The sequence below is a fragment of the Hyperolius riggenbachi genome, chromosome 1 (genome assembly GCF_040937935.1).
Source record: "Hyperolius riggenbachi isolate aHypRig1 chromosome 1, aHypRig1.pri, whole genome shotgun sequence".
NCBI classification, from domain to species: domain Eukaryota; kingdom Metazoa; phylum Chordata; class Amphibia; order Anura; family Hyperoliidae; genus Hyperolius; species Hyperolius riggenbachi.
The window spans coordinates 681435749-681461793 of NC_090646.1; the positions used below are offsets into that span (position 1 = coordinate 681435749).

Genomic DNA, 26045 nt, shown 5'->3' on the forward strand with positions numbered 1-26045 from the left:
ATGCAATCAGATTGGCAGAAGATACCCCTACAAATTGCAATCAGATTGGCAGCGGATACCCCCACAAAATGCAATCAGATTGGCAGCAGATTTCCTCACAAAATGCAATTAGACTGGCAGCAAATTTCCCAACAAAATACAATAATATTGGTGGCAAATATTCCCACAAAATGCAATCAGATTGGCGGCAGATATCCCCACAAAATGCAATCAGATTGGCGGCAGATTTCCCAACAAAATACAATCAGATTGGTGGCAGATATCCCCACAAAGGCAGGTCCCTACTTAGTGGGGGCCCCCATGCTGGAAGGGGGGCAGCAGGGAAAGAGCGGCGGGGAGGGGGGAAGCTTCCCCCCTCCCTTACCGAGAGCCCCCCCCCTTCCGCGCTTCCCCCCCACTTAGGTATGCAGGTCTCAGTGCCCCCAGGTATGCTGGAGGTATGCACAGAGCAGCGGGTAGGGGGGGGAGCCTCCCCCTTCTCTCAGCTAGGGGCCCTCCCTTCTGCATCCCCCCTTCCACGACCCCCTCCAGAATTGCACCCAGCAGCAGCAGCAAGCAGGAATCACTTGTCAGCATCAGATCGATAGCTCTGCGTGCCGCTCCTGGTCTCCGTCTCCTGCACTGCTGTCCAATCACGCTCTCCCAGGAAGTACTGCGAGAGCGTGATTGGATAGCGTTAGTGCAGAAGACCAGACCAGCCCAGCGGCACGCAGAGCTATCGATCTGATGCCAGTAAGCTATTCCCCGCTGCTGCCGCTAGCTGCAATTATAGAGGGGGGGGAGCGCGGAAGGGGGGGCTCTGTGCCCAATTTCCCCCCTTCCTGCGCTGTGCCCCCTTCTTCTCAGCTCTGGGGCCCCCAGGAGGCGGGGCGACCGGGGCCCACCGTTGGAAAATATCGGTTGTTCGGTGGCTCAGTCCGAGCCTGGCAGCAGCAGCATTCCCGGTTATAAAGAGAAAGTGGTGGAGAGTGGCAGCAGCAGTCCTGGCTGTAAAGAGAAAGTGGTGGAGAGTGGCAGCAGCAGTCCCGGCTATAAAGAGAGAATGGTGCAGAGTGGCAGCAGCAGTCCCGGCTATAAAGAGAAAGTGGTGGAGAGTGGCAGCAGCAGTCCCGGCTGTAAAGAGAAAGTGGTGGAGAGTGGCAGCAGCAGTCCCGGCTATAAAGAGAAAGTGGTGGAGAGTGGCAGCAGCAGTCCCGGCTATAAAGAGAAAGTGGTGGAGAGAGGCAGCAGCAGTCCCGGCTATAAAGAGAGAATGGTGCAGAGTGGCAGCAGCAGTCCCGGCTATAAAGAGAAAGTGGTGGAGAGTGGAAGCAGCAGTCCCGGCTATAAAGAGAAAGTGGTGGAGAGTGGAAGAAGCAGTCCCGGCTATAAAGTGGTGGAGAGTGGCAGCAGCAGTCCCGGCTATGAAGAGAAAGTGGTGGAGAGTGGCAGCAGCAGTCCCGGCTATAAAGAGAAAGTGGTCGAGAGTGGCAGCAGCAGTCCCGGCTATAAAGAGAAAGTGGTGGAGAGTGGCAGCAGCAGTCCCGGCTGTAAAGAGAAAGTGGTGGAGAGTGGCAGCAGCAGTGCTGGCTATAAAGAGAAAGTGGTGGAGAGTGGCAGCAGCAGTCCCGGCTATAAAGTGAAAGTGGTGGAGAGTGGCAGCAGCAGTCCCGGCTATAAAGAGAAAGTGGTGGAGAGTGGCAGCAGCAGTCCCGGCTATAAAGAGAAAGTGGTGGAGAGTGGCAGCAGCAGTCCCCGCTATAAAGAAAAAGTGGTGGAGAGTGGCAGCAGCAGTCCCGGCTATAAAGAGAAAGTGGTGGAGAGTGGCAACGGCAGTCCCGGCTATAAAGTGGTGGAGAGTGGCAGCAGCAGTCCCGGCTATAAAGAGACAGTGGTGGAGAGAGGCAGCAGCAGCGCCGGCTATAAAGAGAAAGTGGTGGAGAGTGGCAGCAGCAGTCCAGGCTATAAAGAGAAAGTGGTGGAGAGTGGCAGCAGCAGTCCCGGCTGTAAAGAGAAAGTGGTGGAGAGTGGCAGCGGCAGTCCTGGCTGTAAAGAGAAAGTGGTGGAGAGTGGCAGCAGCAGTCCTGGCTGTAAAGATAAAGTGGTGGAGAGTGGCAGCAGCAGTCCCGGCTATAAAGAGAAAGTGGTGGAGAGTGGCAGCGGCAGTCCCGGCTATAAAGAGAAAGTGGTGTAGAGTGGCAGCGGCAGTCCCGGCTATAAAGAGAAAGTGGTGGAGAGTGGCAGCAGCAGTCCCGGCTATAAAGAGAAAGTGGTGGAGAGTGGCAGCAGCAGTCCTGGCTGTAAAGAGAAAGTGGTGGAGAGTGGCAGCAGCAGTCCCGGCTATAAAGAGAAAGTGGTGGAGAGTGGCAGCAGCAGTCCCGGCTATAAAGAGAAAGTGGTGGAGAGTGGCAGCGGCAGTCCCGGCTATAAAGAGAAAGTGGTGTAGAGTGGCAGCGGCAGTCCCGGCTATAAAGAGAAAGTGGTGGAGAGTGGAAGCAGCAGTCCCGGCTATAAAGAGAAAGTGGTGGAGAGTGGCAGCAGCAGTCCCGGCTATAAAGAGAAAGTGGTGGAGAGTGGCAGCGGCAGTCCCGGCTATAAAGAGAAAGTGGTGGAGAGTGGCGGCAGCAGTCCAGGCTATAAAGAGAAAGTGGTGGAGAGTGGCAGCAGCAGTCCCGGCTATAAAGAGAAAGTGGTGGAGAGTGGCGGCAGCAGTCCAGGCTATAAAGGGAAAGTGGTGGAGAGTGGCAGAGGCAGTCCCGGCTATAAAGGGAAAGTGGTGGAGAGTGGCAGCGGCAGTCCCGGCTATAAAGAGAAAGTGGTAGAGAGTGGCAGCAGCAGTCCCGGCTGTAAAGAGAAAGTGGTGGAGAGTGGCAGCAGCAGTCCCGGCTATAAAGAGAAAGTGGTGGAGAGTGGCAGCGGCAGTCCCGGCTATAAAGAGAAAGTGGTGTAGAGTGGCAGCGGCAGTCCCGGCTATAAAGAGAAAGTGGTGGAGAGTGGCAGCAGCAGTCCCGGCTATAAAGAGAAAGTGGTGTAGAGTGGCAGCGGCAGTCCCGGCTATAAAGAGAAAGTGGTGGAGAGTGGCAGCAGCAGTCCCGGCTATAAAGAGAAAGTGGTGGAGAGTGGCAGCAGCAGTCCCGGCTATAAAGAGAAAGTGGTGGAGAGTGGCAGCGGCAGTCCCGGCTATAAAGAGAAAGTGGTGTAGAGTGGCAGCGGCAGTCCCGGCTATAAAGAGAAAGTGGTGGAGAGTGGCAGCAGCAGTCCCGGCTATAAAGAGAAAGTGGTGGAGAGTGGCAGCAGCAGTCCCGGCTATAAAGAGAAAGTGGTGGAGAGTGGCAGCGGCAGTCCCGGCTATAAAGAGAAAGTGGTGGAGAGTGGCAGCAGCGGTCCCGGCTGTAAAGAGAAAGTGGTGGAGAGTGGCAGCAGCAGTCCCGGCTATAAAGAGACAGTGGTGGAGAGTGGCAGCAGCAGTCCCGACTATAAAGAGAAAGTGGTGGAGAGTGGCAGCAGCAGTCCCGGCTATAAAGAGAAAGTGGTGGAGAGTGGAAGCAGCAGTCCCGGCTGGCCAGCACACAGAGATGGTAGAAAATAGTCACATGCTTATTCCACACTTGAATAGTGTCAGCCCCACAGTTGAGTAGCGGCTGGATAGTCTACTGGTCCAAGAAACCACCTTCAGCACAGGAGACCAGGGTATGAATCTCGGCTGGAGCAGCTTCCTGTACATTCAGGAGCCCTTACTCATTTCTGCTGCAATCAGGGCTGTTATACTCACCCTAGTTCCTCTATCCGGCTTTTTGGCAGAGCCGCCATCAGGACAGTGAATTCAGGACCCCACAACTGGTTATGAGACAGGTCCGGCTTGGTGGGGGCAGGAATTGGAGGCTCAGATTATTATACTGAAAACTGTAGGAGAAAAGAATAATATTTTAGATTTAATATTGTTTTTATCTGAAAACTATTAAAACTGATCATACACATGTCTACAGCTAGAGGTCAGTATATTGTTACTGTTCATGTGAAATACTTTTTGTACAACACAACCTGAACTCTTGCGCAGAACAGAAGGAAAACATTTATATTGTTGTGAGGTCAGTGAGGTCAAAAGTTCAAATTCTTTCTTTTTTTTCTTTAAGATACTTAGGGGAACCTTTTGCTAGGTGTGAATACAGACTTCAGGGATAAAACAATACATTCCAATTATTTTATTACACCAGAAGAGGACCAAATGTATGTTTATATAACGCATATCAAGGTCTGCCAAACACAGGAGGTGCACAGCGTTTCATCCTTAGGAAAATCAAAGGGATCCTGAGCAGCAGCTGGAATCAAAAACGTACCTGGGGCTTCCTCCAGCCCACCATAGGCCACGAGGTCCCCCGGCGTCCTCCTGGATGCTCTCCGTGTCCCTCCGGCAGCTCCCGTTACCGGCGAAGCCCGGGCCGACTCTTCCTGGATCTTGACACATGGTGTCATCACGCCACCCGCTAGGCGTCATCACGGCGGCTGGCGTGACAGTCCTGCGCATGTGCAGTTTTCTAACCCTAAACTGCGCATGCGCAGGCCTGTCAATGACAATTTTTTTTTTACACACATGTGTCCATTTACAGAGAGATTTCTCCCACCCAGCATGGGTGTGTGTAAAAATACACCCCAAAACACATTATACTACTTCTCCTGAGTACGGCGGTACCACAAAGTCCAATGAGTACCTTTAGGATTTCACAGGTCATTTTTGTTTCAAGACTACTCCTCGCGGTTTAGGGCCCCTAAAATGCCAGGGCAGTATAGGAACCCCACAAGTGACCCCATTTTAGAAACAAGACACCCCAAGGTATTCCGTTAGGAGTATAAACAGAGGAACACCAAGAGCCCCAATAGTGTAGTATGTATTGACAAAGGGGGAGTAGGAGTATGGTGAGTTCATAGAAGATTTTATTTTTTGTCACAAGTTAGCGGAAATTGATTTTTATTTATTTTCACAAAGTGTTATTTTCCACTAATTTGGGCAAGGGGCAGATTAGGGTCTGACCTGATGGGTAGCAGTGACAGGTGGTGACGTAGTTATTGACAGGTGATCAGTGGGTTATTACAGGGAAGAACATATGTAAATAATGCACTGGCGAATTGATAAGGGGGGGTCTGGGGCAATCTGAGCGTGTGGGCGGGTGATTGGGTGCCCGCAAGGGGCAGATTAGAGTCTAATCTGATGGATAACAGTGACAGGTGGTGATAGGGGGTGATTGATGGATAATTAGTAGGTGTTTTAGAGGAGAGAACAGATGTAAACACTGCACTTGGGCGGTGATCTGACGGCGAGTCTGCAGGCGATCTGATGGTGTGGGTGGGTGATCAGATTACCTGCAAGGGGCAGGTTAGGGGCTGATTGATGGGTGGCAGTGACAGGGGGTGATTGATGGGTGGCAGTGACAGGGGGTGATTGATGGGTGATTGACAGGTGATCAGTGGGTTATTACAGGGAAGAACAGATGTAAATAATGCACTGGCAAATTGATAAGGGGGTGTTTGGGGCAATCTGAGCGTGTGGGCGGTTGATTGGGTGCCGGCAAGGGGCAGATTAGGGTCTAGTCTGATGGGTAACAGTGACAGGTGGTGATGGAGAGTGATTGATGGGTAATTAGTGGGTGTTTAGAGGAGAGAACAGATGTAAACAATGTACTTGGGAGGTGATTGACGGCGGGTCTGCGGACGATCTGATGGTGTGGGTGGGTGATCAGAAGCCCGCAAGGGGCAGGTTAGGGGCTTATCTGATGTGTGGCAGTGCCAGGGGGTGATTGATAGGTGATCAGTGGGTTATTACAGGGGGGATAGATGCATACAGTACACAGGGGGGGGGGGGGGTCTGGGGAGAATCTGAGGGGTGGGGGAGGTGATCAGGAGCCCCCAGGGGGCAGTTTAGAACATAAAAAAAATAGCGTTGACAGATAGTGACAGGGAGTGATTGATGGGTGTTTAGGGGAGTGATTGGGTGTAAACAGGGGTCTGGGGGGTGGGCAGGGGGGTCTGAGGGGTGCTGTGGGCGATCAGGGTGTTTGGGTGCAGGCTAGGGTGGCTGCAGCCTGCCCTGGTGGTCCCTCGATCACTGGGACCACCAGGGCAGGAGGCAGCCTGTATAATATGCTTTGTATACATTACAAAGCGTATTATATGCTCTGCATGCGGCGATCGTGGGGTTAACAACCCGCCGGCACTTCCGAACGGCCGGCGGGTTGTCGACGCGGGTGGGCGGAGCCAGTTGACGGGGGTAGCGCGCGTCACCAGTGACGCGATCGCTCCCCGCGCATGCCGAAAGGACCCGCCGCCGACCAGCGTATTGTGGTCCTTTCGGCGTCCACTTTGGCAACGGCCCATCGGCTGTGGGCGGTCAGCAAGTGGTTAAAGGAAGAATATAATTGTGACCCTACACTAAAATTTACTATAATAGATCAGGTGAAGAAGAATTGGAGGGGGAACAATATGAACAGAGACCTAGCAAAAAGAGAAATGGAGTGGATAATTAAGATGAACTGTTTACATCCAAATGGCTTGAGTATCCTTTTTTGGTTCCTGGACGTAGAAACTACATCCAGGAACCATGCACGCTACCGCGCGCTCCTGCGGCCGATCGCGCGCGCTACCACGCACTACCGCGGCCGATCGCGCGCGTGCACGCGTGCTCCCGACCCGCGGTTCGTTAACCAGGCAATCAGTGAATCGGGCTATGGTGCCCGATCACTGATTCCTCTCCCCCACTGAAAAAGCGACAGCTTCTCTTGGAAGCTTCGCCTTTTCTGGCTGTTACCTCCCCCATGCGTCGCTCTAAGCGGGTGTTACGCTTAGAGTGACGTCATGTAAACAAACTCATGGCCGCCATCTTGTGGCCAAAAAGTAATACTACAACCAAAAGTAAAAAAAAATTAAAATCAACACACATTTACATTTTAAACCTATTGTTTACATCCCACCCTCCCAAAACTACCCAAATAAAATGTTTAATATAAAAAAAAAAAAAAACATTACAATAAAAAAAAAATGTAAATATTTACCTAAGGGTCTAAACTTTTTAAATATCAATGTAAAGATGATATATTTCTATATTTTTTTTTATTTTAAACTTGTAAATAGTGATAGATGCAAAACGGAAAATATGCACCTTTATTTCCAAATAAAATATTGTCGCCATACATTGTGATAGGGACATAATTTTAACGGTGTAATAACCGGGACATATGGGCAAATACAATACGTGAGTTTTAATTATGGAGGCATGTATTATTTTAAAACTATAATGGCTGAAAACGGAGAAATAATGATTTTTTCTGTTTTTTTCCTATTCTTCCTGTTAAAATGCATTTACAGTAAAGTAACTCTTAGCAAAATGTACCCCCCAAAGAAAGCCTAATTGGTGGCAGAAAAAAACAAGATATAGATCAGTTAGTTGTGATAAGTAGTGATAAAGTTATAGGCTAATGAATGGGAGGTGAACTTTTCTCAAGTGAAATCGACGGAACGCGAATGGGATATTGACTTTGATTCAAATTGTTTTCTAGCAAATTCATAAAATTCAGACTGAAGATAAGGTAGGACTGTATTTCTTAATTATGTTTTATCAGCTTTTTATAGGAATTTTTTTTATACTTTTCTACTCCCTTTTTTTATTACTTTTAAAAAACATGAAAACTAGATTGGAATTATGTATTGTGCAGAGCAGACATATTTATAATATGGAGAGATATATGGAATGAATACTAGATGGCAATAGGGGTAGTGCAATGTTATGGAATCCGTTGGGTCTTTGTGGTGAATCTTGGAACTTGCAGCAAGATGTGATTACATTGTTTGGACACTAGATGTCACTACAGGATAAGAAATGGAGATGCTGTGGATAAGAAATATGAACTGCCGTATAGGAGAAGTGCAATAGTTTATTGAAAAGACTGAAGAAACTGTGAATGGTTTTTACTTTAAATTTAAATTAATTTTGTATGGAGAGATATTTTTAACATAAGTATTGATATGTTTTTATATGATGTTGACATGAATTTACTCCCCAGGAACTCCACCTTCAATTATATGCATATGAGATAGTATGCGGAAACATTTTCTTTTATACACGTGGCGCCGGCAAAATGTCCCTCCTCAAATGCAGAATGCCGTGCGCATTGGTGCATGCGACATCATTGTCGCATGAGGAACGAGGTGGAACGCGGAAGTACGCGTCGTGGCACGCATAGCGCCGAGCTAACCGGAAGTACACTGACGTCAGCGGAAGTCACTCGGCGCCCGCAGCGGTGACCATTGGAGAGAGTCTGGGGGGCAATTCCGAAGAAGGTAATAATGATTTTTAAAATGTATATATATTATGTGCTTGCCCGCCCGCTCTTGTTTATCCCCTGAAGACGGCAATTGCCGAAACTAGTCAAAAAGGAACAAGAGCGGGCAGCACAGAGACAGGATCGAGTTGAAGGGCTTGAGTACCACACTGAGTGGGAAGCGTAATCAGCCAGGGAGGGTCCTAAGGGGATTGGGACCCTCTAGAAGTAAGTGCCCACCTCGTATTGCCTGTACTGCCTTTTATCCAGAAATACATGAACTAGTATTATCCACTAAAAGCATCCCTGTTTGCTTTATTCGCACATTGAGTGCATACAGGTGGAGAAGTGGAGAGATACATTATTTACTAAGAAGAGTATATCTGCACTGTGCAACCATAATACTTCTATCTGGATGTGAGGATTCATCCCTTGCAGCAGCAACTTACTCTCAGCTTATTGGGGCGCCACGGTATCTACTTTGATTAGAGGCAGGATAGCCAGGCAACTGGTATTGCTTAAAATAAAATAAATATGGTAGCCTCCATATACCTCTCACTTCCATTGTGCTTTAAGTTTATTGAAGCCAGTTGTTGCAGAGCAGAGGGATTTCTTTGTCTTGTATAGTCTACTTGTTATCAGCCCTGATAAAATCCCTGACTGAGCATTCAGTCTGGCTTTGCTCAGGAATCATTATAGCTGAGTCTGTCTTCCCTGATGTCTTTTCAAGCCCAAGCCTGCCCCCTTGTGGCTCTGCTATAATGACTCAGCTATAATGATTCCTGAGCAAAACCAGACTGAATGCTCAGTGGGGGATTTTATCAGAGCTGATAACAAGCAGGCTGAGCAGTGAAGGATGAAACAGAGAGCAGGGTAGGTGTTTTCTCTAATGTTCCCACTGATATATATGGTAACATATATGAGGGTGCTTCATCTCTGGTTCACTTTAACCTGCTGAGCGGTCTGGACGAGCTCAGCTCGTCCAGTACCGCCGGAGCCTGCCGCTCAGGCCCTGCTGGGCCGATTTGGCTCAAATAAAAAGCAGCACACACAGCCAGCACTTTGCCAGCCGCGCGTGCTGCCTGATCGCCGCCGCTCTGCGGCGATCCGCCGCGAGCAGCGGCGAAAGAGGGTCCCCCCAGCTGCCTGAGCCCAGCGTAGCCGGAACAAAAAGTTCCGGCCAGCGCTAAGGGCTGGATCGGAGGCGGCTGACGTCAAGACGTCGGCTGACGTCCATGACGTCACTCCGCTTGCCGCCATGGCGACGAGGTAAGCGAAACACGGAAGGCCGCTCATTGCGGCCTTCCGTGTTACTTCTGGCCGCCGGAGGCGATCAGAAGAACGCCTCCGGAGCGCCCTCTAGTGGGCTTTCATGCAGCCAACTTTCAGTTGGCTGCATGAAATAGTTTTTTTTTTATTAAAAAAAAACCCTCCCGCAGCCTCCCTGGCGATCTTAATAGAACGCCAGGGTGGTAAAGCACGTTGGGTGCATGTCTACCTGGTATCTATGTGATCTTCTGTGGACTTAACATAGAAAGAATGGCCACTCATATGTATAAATAGCCTAAGCATTGCTAAGCCACTTTCCCAGGTACCTAAGAAGAGAGAAATCTCTGGATCCCTCATCCTCCTCCCCCCACCACCATTAGGCCAAGACACTTCTACATTAAGGGCAGCACAGCCGTAAGCTATAAGGGTGGTCATACTGCATGATTTTGGCTTACTGCGCAGGTGCGGCCGTATTCACTAACGTGCTGTACAGTTGCGGTCACACATGGTGAGGAGCGCAGCCATGACAACATATCCAAGAAACTCTCATCAGATATGTTCAGAGGGTTTGTGCATGGCAATGGTGGGGTTCGAGGTGGACGTGGGAAGCACTTCCTTCCTAGGTAAGTATGGAATCATGTGACCAGTGAACTGGTGGTGCTGGATCGGAACGTGACAGAAGACAGGTGGATACAGTGGTGAAGCGTAGGCAGCGGTCAGGCTAGTGAGAGAGGACATTGTCCATTATTGTAGGCTTTCACTGATTATGTCGGCATCCATAGCGTTGGCAATCCATGTACGGAATTATCGATCACCGTACAATCTTCAGTTCTGCTCATTGGAACTGAATGAATCCATTCTGAATGGACAGATGTGTATGGATTCTTTTGCTTTCCATTGGCTCCATTCTGTAAGGGGAATCTACCAATGTGTACCAAGCCTGAGGTATTTCTATAGCAGTGGCATCTTCTGCAGCACTTTACAGAGTACATAGTCATGTCACTGACTGTCCTCAGAGGAGCTCACAATCTAATCCTACCATAGTCATAGTCGTATGTCCTACCATATTATTATTATGTATTTATATAGCACTGACATCTCCTGCAACACTTTACAGAGTACATAGTCATGTCACTGACTGTCCTCAGAGGAGCTCACACTCTAATCCTACCATAATCTAATGTCCTACCATATTATTATTATGTATTTATATAGCACTGACATCTTCTGCAGCACTTTACAGAGTACATAGTCATGTCACTGACTGTCCTCAGAGGAGCTCACAATCTAATCCTACCATAGTCATAGTCGTATGTCCTACCATATTATTATTATGTATTTGTATAGCACTGACATCTCCTGCAACACTTTACAGAGTACATAGTCATGTCACTGACTGTCCTCAGAGGAGCTCACACTCTAATCCTACCATAATCTAATGTCCTACCATATTATTATTATGTATTTATATAGCACTGATATCTTCTGCAGCACATTACAGAGTACATAGTCATGTCACTGACTGTCCTCAGAGGGGCTCACACTCTAATCCTACCATAGTCATACTCTAATGTCCTACCATATTATTATTATGTATTTATATAGCACTGACATCTCCTGCAGCACATTACAGGGTACATAGTCATGTCACTGACTGTCCTCAGAGGAGCTCACAATCTAATCCTACCATAGTCATAGTCTAATGTCCTACCATATTATTATTATGTATTTATATAGCACTGACATCTCCTGCAGCACATTACAGGGTACATAGTCATGTCACTGACTGTCCTCAGAGGAGCTCACACTCTAATCCTACCATAATCTAATGTCCTACCATATTATTATTATGTATTTATATAGCACTGACATCTTCTGCAGCATATTACAGAGTACATAGTCATGTCACTGACTGTCCTCAGAGGAGCTCACAATCTAATCCTACCATAGTCATAATCGTATGTCCTACCATATTATTATTATGATTATGTATTTATATAGCACTGACATCTTCTGCAGCACATTACAGAGTACATAGTCATGTCACTGACTGTCCTCAGAAGAGCTCACACTCTAATCCTACCATAATCTAATGTCCTACCATATTATTATTATGTATTTATATAGCACTGACATCTTCTGCAGCATATTACAGAGTACATAGTCATGTCACTGACTGTCCTCAGAGGCAGGGCTGTGGAGTCGGTCCAAAAATCCACCGACTCCGACTCCTCAGTTTAGGATTCCACCGACTCCGACTCCTCTAATTTGCATATTACAATTTTGTTGATTAAAAGTATGTAACATGAAATTCGTCTCTTAACTGCCAACGCTTAGGAATTTTACAAGACAACTGAAGTGAGAAGGATATGTAGACTACTATATTTATTCCCTTTAGACTGAAACTAGTCCTTGGTAAGAGTACTTGTAAAAGGTACAAACCGGAACAAACAACATCTATCAGGCCCTAGGCAATGTAAGTGTGGGTACATGTAAGAATGATGTGCAGGTACTCTGCAGGGGAATGAGGAGATTCTTCCTCTATTACACATTCTTCATGCACAATCTGAACAAGCTTTATGGGTGACAGACAACACCTCTGTGTTCAATGTGCACAACATTCTCAGTGGATTCCCTGCAGCTCTGTGGGGAGTGCATTTGTAGAGTATAGTACTACTGTGTAACAAAGTAAACCTGAGACAGATGAAATTAAAGTTTTATACATACCTGGGGCTTCCTCCAGCCACCTTCAGGCTAATCAGTCCCTCGCTGTCCTCCTCTGCCACCTGGATCTTCTGCTATGAGTCCAGGTACTTGAGCCAGTCGGGCGTAGTGCGCATGCACACACTCCGCCGCCAGGAGCATACTACACCTGTGCAGCACTATTGCGCAGGTGCAGAATGTTCCTGGCTGTGGGAGCGGCATGCGGCCGGACAGCGCTGACTGGCTGAATTACCAGGACTCATAGCAGAAGATTCGGGTGGTGGAGGACAGCGAGGGACTGATTAGCCTGAAGGGGGCTGGAGGGATCCCCAGGTATGTATAAAACTTTTCTTTTTATCCGTCTCAGTTATCCTTTAATTTGTAGTCACCAAACCAAATTTTAACAACATATCAAATTATTTGATTTCATCAGCAAAGGGAGTGCATACATTTGCATAAATCAGCATCAGTGCAGAATTATTTCCATCTCATTGACCATCTCTATTAGTGACACAGCTACACATCAGGCTTTATTCTTACAGCATAGATGTTATTTAGTATATATAAGAGATTCCTGTGTACACATCATATATACAGTCACAATCAGATATGTATATCTGACCTTAAAAATACGGGGACTGCTTTATTGAAGCAGCACAAGTAACTAATTTTGATTGGTTTATTTCATTTTTGTGAACTAAGCACAGCTTTTACTGTATATATACATTATTTTTAATGACTATTATCTGATAAATAGAACATTTTATCATATTGTCTATTTTAATTACAGTTACAAATTCATTAGGAGTCGGAGTCGGTGCATTTTTTCCCGACTCCGACTCCAGGCACCCAAAATTGCCCGACTCCACAGCCCTGCTCAGAGGAGCGCACAATCTAATCCTATTATAGGGCCAGTGCACACCTAAAAGCGCTAGCATAATTGCAAAAGCTCAGTGCTTTTTGAAGTGATCTTTGTAGGAGATTGTAGGCATGGGCTTAGCAATTTTCTATCATGCTTAGCGATTTTTTGGAGTGTTTTTTATTTTTTGTTACAGTAGAGCTGGAACTGAACAGCTTCTGTAACAAAAACGCTTGGAGAATCGCTCTGATCTAGTGCTTTTCAGAGCGATTTTCCACTTTCCTCTACTTAACATTGAGGCTGAATGGCCTCAGCAAAGTTCAAAAATGCTGCAGGACCCACGTTTGGGAGAAAATCCCATCTCTCGGGTGTGCTTCATCCCATTCACATAGATTAGCCAAGCGCTTCAAAGTGTTAGCCTTTTAAAGCGCTCAGGAGAGCTCTAGATGTGCACCGTCCCCAGTATAGTCTATGACATGTGCACTATGATTATTGCATAGATGTGTGTATACAGCAGAGCAGTGGTGGACACAGCCAGCAGTGGGCCCCTGTGCAAAATTGTAATTGTGGGCCCCCTACGGGAAAATATGGGCGTGGCCACAACCTGCGGCGCACTTAGCGCGCTGCGGCAAAAAACATGTGTGGATAGGCAAAAAAATGGGCGTGGCAATGACCGGATGAGGGCGGAGCTAACTGTAGCTTAAAGCGAACCCGGGGTGAGGGTTTATTTCCTTTTAAACAATACTAGTTGCCTGGCGGCCCTGCTGATCTATTTGGCTGCAGTAATAAACTGAATTACACCAGCAACAAGCATGCAGCTAATCTTCTCAGTTCTGACAATATTGTCAGAAACCCCTGACCTGCTGCATGCTTGTTCAGGGTCTATGGTTGAAAGAATAAAAGGCAGAGGACCAGCACGGCAGCCAGGCAACTGGTATTGCTTAAAAGGAGAGAAATATGGCAGCCTCAAGATTATTCTCACCTCAGGTTCCCTTGAAAAGTGCAACGCAAAGACAGTGGGCCCAAGTTTTGGTGACCCTTTCCCCGGAAAATTCACATATTTGTGCAGATTTTCTCAAGAAAATACACATAATGTGAGCATATTTGCCCAGAAAATACATTCAATCATGTCGGCAGATATGCCCAGAAAATACGTGCAATCATGTCGGCAGATATGCCCAGAAAATACGTGCAATCAAGTCGGCAGATATGCCCAGAAAATACGTGCAATCAAGTCGGCAGATATGCCCAGAAAATACGTGCAATCAAGTCGGCAGATATGCCCAGAAAATACGTGCAATGAAGTCGGCAGATATGCCCAGAAAATACGTGCAATCATGTCGGCAGATATGCCCAGAAAATACGTGCAATCATGTCGGCAGATATGCCCAGAAAATACGTGCAATCAAGTCGGCAGATATGCCCAGAAAATACATGCAATCATGTCGGCAGATATGCCCAGAAAATACGTGCAATCATGTCGGCAGATTTGCGCAGAAAATACATGCAATCATGTGGCAGACTTGCCCAGAACATACACCTGCTAATATAAATAAAAAAACAAAAACATTTACTCACCTGCAGCAGCAGACCTCCTGTCCCAGCCTCCATCCGGCGCGCAACTCCCATGGTTGGTTGGGTGGATAGGTAGCCTGGTGGGTGGGTGAGTGGGTGGGTTGGCAGCCTGGTGGGTGGGTAGGTAGCCTGGTGGGTAGGTAGCCTGGTGGGTAGGTTGGTAACTAGCCCGGTAGGTAGGTAGGTAGCCTGGTGGGTGGGTAGGTAGGTAGCCTGGTGGGTGGGTGGGTAGGTAGGTAGCCTGGTGGGTGGGTAGCCGGGTGGGTGGGTAGGTAGCCTAGTGGGTGGGTTGGTAACTAGCCCGGTAGGTAGCCGGGTGGGTGGTTGGGTAGGTAGCCGGGTGGGTAGGTAGGTAGCCTAGTGGGTGGGTTGGTAACTAGCCCGGGAGGTAGTCGGGTGGGTGGTTAGGTAGGAAGCCTAGTGGGTGGGTAGGTAGCCGGGTGGGTGGTTAGGTAGGTAGCCGGGTTGGTAGGTAGGTAGCCTAGTGGGTGGGTTGGTAACTAGCCCGGTAGGTAGTCAGGTGGGTAGGTAGGTAGGAAGCCTGGTGGGTGGGTAGGTAGCCGGGTGAGTAGGTAGGAAGCCTGGTGGGTGGGTAGGTGGTTAGGTAGCCGGGTGGGTAGGTAGGTAGCCGGGTGGGTAGGTAGCCTGGTGGGTGGGTAGGTAGCCGGGTGGGTAGGTGGTTAGGTAGCCGGGTGGGTAGGTAGCCTGGTGGGTGGGTAGGTAGCCGGGTGGGTGGTTAGGTAGGAAGCCTGGTGGGTGGGTAGGTAGCCGGGTGGGTAGGTAGCCGGGTGGGTAAGTGGTTAGGTAGCCGGGTGGGTAGGTAGGTAGGAAGTCTGGTGGGTGGTTAGGTAGTCGGGTGGGTAGGTAGGTAGGAAGCCTGGTGGGTGGGTAGGTAGCCGGGTGGGTAGGTGGTTAGGTAGCAGGGTGGGTAGGTAGGTAGGAAGCCTGATGGGTGGTTAGGTAGTCGGGTGGGTAGGTAGGTAGGAAGCCTGGTGGGTGGGTAGGTAGCCGGGTGGGTAGGTGGTTAGGTAGCCGGGTGGGTAGGCAGGTAGCCCTTTGAGTAGCTATCCGGGTGGGGGGCACGACTCCTATCCTCCCTCCCTCACCTCGGGGGGCCCCCCTCCCGATATGCGCGGTGGGAGAGCCAGCGGCAAATACAGGAAGTCTTCAGGGCTCCAGGCAGACGCTAGAGGCTCAGCCGCTTGGTCTCCAATATGTCTCCAACTCTGTCGACATATTGGAGACCAAGCGGCTGAGTCCTCTAGCGCATGCCTGGAGACCCGGATTTGCCGCTCTCCTGCCGCGCATACCGGGAGGGGGGCCCCCGAGGTGAGGGAGGGAGGGAGGATAGGAGTCGGGGCCCCCCGGGGGAAAAAAATAATAAAAAATATATATATATAAAAAATACTTAATGGGCCCCTGAAGAAAACGGAACTTCAGGGGCCCTCGTGCGGCGGCACGGCCATATGTCCGCCACTGCAGCAGAGGCCACATATGCAGCATCGAAGCAGTGCTTTTCAGCGCTGCTAGATTTGGGCGCAGCCGGAGCCACCATAGACTATAATGGGACTCACATCACACAGAGCTCAGTGAGTAACGTCGGCGCTGTCAGAAGACGGAGCCGAAGTTACTTAAACACTGTAATTCAGCCACCAGCAATCGCTGGAAGCCGAATTATTTCATTCCCTCACTATCCATGGCGGCCTGGAGGGGGAATAGTAATTAACACGGCCGGGACTTGTGCAGCAGCAGGACCAGCCATATACCGGCTGTATCCTGCGCCCAAGTCTACCGGCGCCCATTTCAAATGTATGCATGCAGCATAGTTATTACAGGGATATACACATACCTCCCAACTTTTTGAGATGAGAAAGAGGGACACTTAAGCCATGCCCCTGATCACGCCCCCGTCACACCCCCTAGTCATGCATACCATAAAGGTTTCATAATAAAAATGTTGTTTTATAATTCAAACCACACTGGTCCTTTCTATCCTGGTTCATTTTCCTTCATAGTAACATTTTAAAATTAGTACTATATCAATTTAAAGGAGGGGAATAAAGTTTAGAGTCAAACACATTTTTTTAGTAGAGAAATATATAAATTTACATAGAAAGAGGGACAAAGTCCTGAAAGAGGGACAAATAAGGAGGACAGAGGGACAGGGCTCCCAAAGAGGGACAGTTGGGAGCTTTGCAGACAGTATATATACAGCAGTTACCTGCAGAGCTGGTGAGGATCTCCCTTCTGTCTGCCTGGAGCCTCTAATTCCTCTGCTGCCCTGATCCAGCCTGGGGTGCAGCTCAAACTGTGCCCCCCAAAACTTTCCTGTACATGTGCCCCTCTTCCAGCTCAGTCCAGCCCCTCCTCCAGCTCAGTCCAGCCCCTCTTCCAGCTCTGGAATTATTACACTGCTGGCTGCAGTATGTGGACTCAGATCCCCAGACTGAGGCTTTACAGTTACTTCCTCCTCTGTGCTGCTGTATAGTGTTTCCTGACATGGAATGATAAACATAGGCAGCACTGCCATCTTGTGGCGGAAAAGCAGAACAGCTACATATGATAAAATGGATTAAAGTACTGTACACTAAACCAAGAGGGATATAGAGGCTACAATACTTCCTTCCTGTTAAAGGGAACAGAAAGCAGATCAAATATTCAAATTTAATAAAATGTTGGTGTTGCTGGACCTCAGCAGGCACTTGCTGCAGTGTCTGCAGTTTTGTATCTGCCCCCTGTCCTCTGCAATAGCCCCGGTTTTGCCCCATTCACTGGCTCAGTCGGCCTGTCTAAACCAGGAAGTAGCGCTCAGACCTTTCCTGGTCCTAGCACCGATCGCATCTACTCCTCAATGATGCATGTATGCAGCAGCTCACCCAGCGCGTGCGCGGACACAGCTTACTCAGCGCGTCTACACCAGAACCCCCTCCCTGCGTGCATGCAGCAGCTCACCCAGCGCATGCGTAGACACAGCTTACTCAGCGCGTCTACACCAGAACCCCCTCCCTGCGTGCGTGCAGCAGCTCACCCAGCGCATGCGTGGACACAGCTTACTCAGCACGTCTACACCAGAACCCCCCTCACTGCGTGTGTGCAGCAGCTCAACCAGCGCGTGCGCGGACACAGCTTACTCAGCGCGTCTACACCAGAACCCCCTCCCTGCGTGCGTGCAGCAGCTCACCCAGCGCGTGTGCGGACACAGCTTACTCAGCGCGTCTACACCAGAACCCCCTCCCTGCATGCATGCAGCAGCTCACCCAGCGCGTGCGCGGAGACAGCTTACTCAGCGTGTCTACGCCAGAACCTCCTCCCTGCGTGCGTGCAGCAGCTCACCCAGCGCGTGCGCGGACACAGCTTACTCAGCGCGTCTACACCAGAACCCCCTCCCTGCGTGCAGCAGCTCACCCAGCACGTGCGCGGACACAGCTTATTCAGCGCGTCTACGCCAGAACCCCCTCCCTGCATGCATGCAGCAGCTCACCCAGCGCATGCGTGGACACAGCTTACTCAGCACGTCTACACCAGAACCCCCCTCACTGCGTGTGTGCAGCAGCTCACCCAGCGCGTGCGCGGACACAGCTTACTCAGCGCGTCTACACCAGAACCCCCTCCCTGCGTGCATGCAGCAGCTCACCCAGCGCATGCGTGGACACAGCTTACTCAGCGCGTCTACACCAGAACCCCCTCCCTGCGTGCATGCAGCAGCTCACCCAGCGCATGCGTGGACACAGCTTACTCAGCACGTCTACACCAGAACCCCCCTCACTGCGTGTGTGCAGCAGCTCACCCAGCGCGTGCGTGGACACAGCTTACTCAGCGCGTCTACACCAGAACCCCCTCCCTGCGTGTGTGCAGCAGCTCACCCAGCGCGTGCGCGGACACAGCTTACTCAGCGCGTCTACACCAGAACCCCCTCCCTGCATGCATGCAGCAGCTCACCCAGCGCGTGCGCGGAGACAGCTTACTCAGCGTGTCTACGCCAGAACCTCCTCCCTGCGTGCGTGCAGCAGCTCACCCAGCGCGTGCGCGGACACAGCTTACTCAGCACGTCTACACCAGAACCCCCTCCCTGCATGCATGCAGCAGCTCACCCAGCGCGTGCGCGGAGACAGCTTACTCAGCGTGTCTACGCCAGAACCTCCTCCCTGCGTGCGTGCAGCAGCTCACCCAGCGCGTGCGCGGACACAGCTTACTCAGCGCGTCTACACCAGAACCCCCTCCCTGCATGCATGCAGCAGCTCACCCAGCGCGTGCGCGGAGACAGCTTACTCAGCGTGTCTACGCCAGAACCTCCTCCCTGCGTGCGTGCAGCAGCTCACCCAGCGCGTGCGCGGACACAGCTTACTCAGCACGTCTACACCAGAACCCCCTCCCTGCGTGCGTGCAGCAGCTCACCCAGCGCGTGCGTGGACACAGCTTACTCAGCGCGTCTACACCAGAACCCCTCCCTGCATGCATGCAGCAGCTCACCCAGCGCGTGCGCAGACACAGCTTACTCAGCGCATCTACACCAGAACCCCCTCCCTGCGTGCGTGCAGCAGCTCACCCAGCGCGTGCGCGGACACAGCTTACTAAGTGCGTCTACACCAGAACCCCTCCCTGCGTGCGTGCAGCAGCTCACCCAGCGCGTGCGCGGAGACAGCTTACTCAGCGTGTCTACACCAGAACCCCCTCCCTGCATGCATGCAGCAGCTCACCCAGCGCGTGCGCGGACACAGCTTATTCAGCGCATCTACACCAGAACCCCCTCCCTGCGTGCGTGCAGCAGCTCACCCAGCGCGTGCGCGGAGACAGCTTACTCAGCGTGTCTACGCCAGAACCTCCTCCCTGCGTGCGTGCAGCAGCTCACCCAGCGCGTGCGCGGACACAGCTTACTCAGCGCGTCTACACCAGAACCCCCTCCCTGCATGCATGCAGCAGCTCACCCAGCGCGTGCGCGGACACAGCTTATTCAGCGCATCTACACCAGAACCCCCTCCCTGCGTGCGTGCAGCAGCTCACCCAGCGCATGCGTGGACACAGCTTACTCAGCACGTCTACACCAGAACCCCCCTCCCTGCGTGCGTGCAGCAGCTCACCCAGCGCGTGCGCGGACACAGCTTACTAAGTGCGTCTACATCAGAACCCCCTCCCTGCGTGCGTGCAGCAGGTCACACAGCGCGTGCGCGGACACAGCTTACTCAGCGCGTCTACACCAGAACCCCCTCCCTGCGTGCAGCAGCTCACCCAGCGCGTGCGCGGACACAGCTTATTCAGCGCGTCTACGCCAGAACCCCCTCCCTGCATGCATGCAGCAGCTCACCCAGCGCATGCGTGGACACAGCTTACTCAGCACGTCTACACCAGAACCCCCCTCACTGCGTGTGTGCAGCAGCTCACCCAGCGCGTGCGCGGACACAGCTTACTCAGCGCGTCTACACCAGAACCCCCTCCCTGCGTGCATGCAGCAGCTCACCCAGCGCATGCGTGGACACAGCTTACTCAGCGCGTCTACACCAGAACCCCCTTCTTGCATGCATGCAGCAGCTCACCCAGCGCGTGCGCGTACACAGCTTATTCAGCGCGTCTACGCCAGAACCCCCTTCTTGCATGCATGCAGCAGCTCACCCAGCGCGTGCGCGGACACAGCTTACTAAGTGCGTCTACACCAGAACCCCTCCCTGCGTGCGTGCAGCAGGTCACACAGTACGTGCGCGGACACAGCTTACTCAGCGCGTCTACGCCAGAACCCCCTCCCTGCGTGCATGCAGCAGCTCACCCAGCGCGTGCGCGGACACAGCTTTCTCAGCGCGTCTACACCAGAACCCCCTCCCTGCGTGCGTGCAGCAGCTCACCCAGCGCGTGCGCGGACACAGCTTACTAAGTGCGTCTACACCAGAACCCCCTCCCTGCGTGCGTGCAGCAGCTCACCCAGCGCGTGCGCGGACACAGCTTACTAAGTGCGTCTACACCAGAACCCCTCCCTGCGTGCGTGCAGCAGCTCACCCAGCACATGCACGGACACAGCTTACTAAGTGCGTCTACACCAGAACCCCCTCCCTGCGTGCGTGCAGCAGGTCACACAGCACGTGCGCGGACACAGCTTACTAAGTGCGTCTACGCCAGAACCCCTCCCTGCATGCATGCAGCAGCTCACCCAGCGCGTGCGCGGACACAGCTTTCTCAGCGCGTCTACACCAGAACCCCCTCCCTGCGTGCGTGCAGCAGCTCACCCAGCGCGTGCGCGGACACAGCTTACTAAGTGCGTCTACACCAGAACCCCCTCCCTGCGTGCGTGCAGCAGCTCACCCAGCGCGTGCGCGGACACAGCTTACTAAGTGCGTCTACACCAGAACCCCTCCCTGCGTGCGTGCAGCAGCTCACCCAGCACATGCACGGACACAGCTTACTAAGTGCGTCTACACCAGAACCCCCTCCCTGCGTGCGTGCAGCAGGTCACACAGCACGTGCGCGGACACAGCTTACTAAGTGCGTCTACGCCAGAACCCCTCCCTGCGTGCGTGCAGGTCACACAGTGCGTGCGCGGACACAGCTTACTCAGTGCGTCTACAACAGAACCCCTCCCTGCATGCCTGCGCACCAGCTCTCCTCGACAACCATACTGTGTGGGCAGCACCCTACAGCATACAGCATGTGTCCCTAATGCAAAAACAAAAGGAACACAGTGCTTGGAAGATCCGTCCAACCAATATGCAGAAAAAAAATGTAAGTTATATCTGACCGAAATTGTACTTCTCACAGAAAAGTATTGCAGTAACACGTTTTGCTATACACACGTTTATTCCATTTGTGTGTACTGGAACACAACAAAAACAAAAAAAGAGGAAAAAAGCAAATTGGAAATAATGTGACACAAATCTCCAAAAAAAGAGCTGGACATAATTATTGGCACCCTTTCAAAAACTGTGGATAAATAAGATTGTTTCAAGCATGTGCTGCTCCTTTAAACTCACCTTAGTGTGTCACACTGAGCATGGACAACAGAGGAGAGAACTGTCTGAGGACTTGAGAACCAAAATTGTGGAAAAATAACAATCTGAAGGTTACAAGTCCATCTCCAGAGATGTAGATTTGCCTTTGTCCACAGTGCACAACATTATCGAGAAGTTTGCAACCCATAGTACTGTAGCTAATCTCCCTGGGCATTGACGGAAGATAAACATTGATGAAAGGTTGCAACACAGGATAGTCCAGATGGTGGATAAGCTGCCCCAAACAAGTCCCAATGAATTGCAAGCTGTCCTGCAGGCTCAGGGAGCATCAGTGAGAGTGTGAACTATCCATCAACATTTAAACGAAATCTGATTGAACACCTGTAGAGAGATCTTAAAGAGAACCCGAGGTGGGTTTTAAGAAACCTATTAGCACGCAGAGGTTGGTTCTGCATATAATCACTAGCCTCTGTTACTATACTGTTCCCCCCAGGCCCCCCCTGCGCTCTGCTGTCCCCCCCCCCCCCCAAAAAAAAAAAGAAACCTCAGTGCTAGTGACACGCAGTGTGTCGCTAGCAGGCTGTTTACAAGCAGAATGTCACTCTCCGCCGCTCCTCCGTCTCCTCTATATCACCACTCCCCGCCTGCGTCCCTTCCCTCCCTGCCTCCATAAGCTGATTGGAGGGAAGGGACGCAGGCGGGGGAGCAGCAGAGAGTGACAGTCTGCATGTAAACAGCCTGCTAGGGACACACTGTGTGTCACTAGCACTGCGGCTTCTTTCGGTGGGAACAGCAGAGTGGTGATGGGGGGACACTGTATCGTAACAGAGGCTGATGATTATATGCAGAACCAGCCTCTGTGTGCTAATAGGATTCTTAAAACCCACCTCGGGTTCACTTTAAGACTGCTTCTGGGAAAAAAGCGCCCTTCCAGTAAGAGAAACCTGAAACAATGATTTGCAAAGGAAGAGTGGTCCAAAACACTGGGTCCTTGGCGGGCAGCGCATAAACATAGAGCTGTATGGCGCTGTCCTGTACTGTGCACTGAGCACAGTAAGTTGGAAAGATCCTAGCTGAGCTGACCAGAGGGGTGAAAACTAATGACAGCTCAAGCAGCAGTTACAGGTGCCTCCTACTACATAAAAAGAACCTGAGGTGGGTTTCAGCAATCAATATAGGACACAGAGGCACATTGTGCATACTATCACCAGACTCTGTGTCCTTATACTGTGCCCCCCCCTCCCCCTGTGCTCTGCTGTCCCCAATATAAAAACCGCCATGCTAGCGACACACAGATTGTCGCTAGCTGGGTGTTTACATTGATGCTGCCACTCCCCTGTCTCCTGTATAGCGCGGCTCCCTGCCTGCGTCCCTTCCCTCCCCACCTCCGTAAGCAGATTGGAGGAAGCTTATAGAAGTGGGCAGGGACGAAGTTGGGAGTGGCGATATGCAGGAGGCTGGGGTGCGGCGGTGAGTGGCTGCATCAATGTAAACAGCCAGCTAGTGACAATCTGTGTGTTGCTAGCCTGGCAATTTTTAGAAGGGGGGACAGCAGAGCCCGGGGGGCTGGAGGCACAGTATAAGGACACAGAGGCTGGTGATTGTATACGGAATGTGCCTCTGTGTCCTATATTGATGGCAGAAACCCACCTCAGGTTCATTTAATGGATTAGCCCAATTGGTGTCAGAAAGGTAAATCTGCCGTCGTGACTAACTGGCTGTAAATGGGTATTGGCAGTGTGGTAATACCTTTAATCAGAGTTCCTATTTGTCAGTAACATTGCTCCACTAACACGTATTTATGTTAAAGGGACTTAAAGAGACACTGAAGCGAGACTAAATCTCGCTTCAGCTCTCATATATAGCAGGGGCATGTGTGCCCCTGCTAAAATGCCGCTATCCCGCGGCTAAACGAGGGTCCCTGACCCCCCCAACCCACCCCCTGCAAACCTTGGTCGCAGACTTGGTCGCTGATTTTGCTTCCTGGAGGCAAGGGCTAACGGCTGCAGCCCTGCCTCCAGTCGCGTCTATCAGACGCGCATCGCCCCCCTCGCCCCTCTCAGTGAAGGAAGACTGAGAGGGACGGGGGAGAGGCGGAGATACGTGCTGACAGACGCGCGTGGGACAGGGCTGCGGCGGTTAGCCCTGCCCCAACCAGGAAGCGCTCCCCCGCATTACGGAGGGGATTTGGGGGGACATGGACCCCTGTTAAGCCGCGGGATAGCGGAGTTGTAGCAGGGGCACACGTGCCCCTGCTATATATGAGGTCTGAAGCGAGATCTATTCTCGCTTCAGACTCTCTTTAAAAAAGCAGATTAGCTATAGTGCCAGTTCAAAAAAAAAAAAGTGTTTCACTTCTGCCAGCCCCCAGCAGCCTTCCTGCCCCGATACAGTCCTGCACGATACTCCTTTCTCCTACCAACAAATTGGTCCAATCATGCAATCAGATTTCTGCAATCTGATTGGCACAATCATGCAATTCAATTGGTCCAATCTTAATGGACCAGCTGTGCAATTCAAGGTGTCCAGAGAGATGGCATGCACACACCTGGCCCATGCAGCAAAGCACACGCCACCAGCCAGGAATATACATCATTTTAGAAATGTAATTAACAAAAATCGGAACTGAAAGTTTCAATTACAATAAACACAAAATAAAATAAGCATACACACGTCATACTTACCTCCCGTGTAGTCTACTCCTCTATCTCTTTCTCCTCTCCTGCGTCCCATTTCTCCACTGTGATCAATGGAATTCCCTATCCTATATTAGTGGTGCTCTCACGAGTGATTCAAATTAGGCTTAATTGGCGCAGGCACACTTCCTACTTCAAGCTGGAAGGAGGAAGTGCGCCGGTGTGAGGCTTGCAATGCGACCAATAGGACGGGTGCAAGCTGTTTGGAATGCAGGACGGACGCCAGAATTATGGGTAAATAACCCCTTGTATCCCACCGCACACCTGCGCAAACTAAGCCTCATTTGAATCACGAGAGCACCGCTGTCCTACATTTTAAAAATGGCCATTACCCCATAACAGCTTCTGGGTCAGCAGATTGTTAAACTGGTAATATCATCCACTTGAGCCATAGGGAAACATGGACATTACCTTGCTCATCAGTTGTCCTTTCAGTTATAACTGACACCAACTGATATATAACTGACAGCAACTGATATATTTCAGTCCTGACAAAATCTTGTAATAACTGGAAGGAATCATTGTAAGAAGAAAATGGTGAGCTTCTGAGAGGAACTGACGGCGAGGTAAGTACATAATATTAATTTGCAGCTACAGCATGTGTTTATTGTAACCTCTGGAGGACGGCGGTGTTAAATCCCCCTAATGATGACATTTTTTACTAATAGGGCCACTGCAGCTTTAAGGCCTTGCTGCAGGGCCGCACAACACAGCACACAAGTGATTCCCCCCCCCCCCCCCGCTCCCTTTTCTGCCCACCAACAGGACTCTCTGATGGTAGGCAATGATCGCTCCACAAATGTTTATTTTGTTTTATAAATATTTATTTTTTGCATACATTTAACCTTTTTTTAATTTATTCTTCTAATCCCCCCTCCCTCCCCCCACCAGCCAATCAGTGCGATCAGCTGTCATCGGCTTCAGCCTATGACAGCGGATCGCCTTTGTGCCACTGGCGGGGAAAGCCGAGTGACACGGATGTCCCCAGTACAGCGCTGCGTTAGATCGCAGCACAGTGTTCATAGATGGCGGTTTCGCCGCTGGGAGACTGATGGCGGAGCGGAGCTCTGTCATTCATGTGGATATGTGCGGGATCTCCTGCAATCTCCGACCTCAGCCATTCACGCCAAACGCCATGGAGCGTTCCTGGGGCTGCTGCATTGCTCACGCCAATCGGTGTGGAGCAGTCGTTTAGTGGTTAAATAATTTAAATAATTAGTCTCGGTCCAGGTTCCCTTTAAGGGTTTTGAAAAACTATTTCTATGTTGCCAATAGGGATGGTCAAGGAGATGCAAACCATTTCGATTTGCTGCAAATGTGTGCAAATATCAATGCAAATGTATGCCGTTTCATTGGGTCATATACGAGCTGCATAAATCACATACAAATGCATACAACTCAGAAATATTTGCATCTCTTTGAACAAAACATATTTACTTTTACCCTCTGAGATAAAACATGACTCCTGCAGTTTAAGCCTTTCCAAGTCATACTTCAGATTTATTCATGGTAAACGGGTAATTATCGGCTTCAATATCATTTTATTGAGTGCTTAAAGATGTGGAAACGTACAACATGTACAGAAAATGCAAAAACAGCTTTAAAACATTTGTCATTAAAACACTGCAAACACTGTAACAGTCTGCAACTCAGATCTATAACTATAGGCAGCATGTTGAAGTTGTTGAGCAGGCCCTTGAAAAGGTTCCTATTCTAGTTATGG

The 26045-nt window shown here is 50.4% G+C and overlaps 1 protein-coding gene across 1 annotated transcript in view; it reads right to left on the minus strand.

Annotated features, from left to right (window-relative positions):
• LOC137544555 (protein NLRC5-like) overlaps positions 1 to 26045 on the minus strand; it is a 302732-nt gene that overhangs the window by 94328 nt on the left and 182359 nt on the right. The window contains exons 16-17 of the mRNA XM_068265657.1: positions 4317 to 4428; positions 3752 to 3869 (exon numbers count right to left, since the gene is read on the minus strand). Coding sequence (XP_068121758.1) covers positions 3752 to 3869; positions 4317 to 4428 — 230 coding nt within the window. The remainder of the gene's footprint in view (positions 1 to 3751; positions 3870 to 4316; positions 4429 to 26045) is intronic.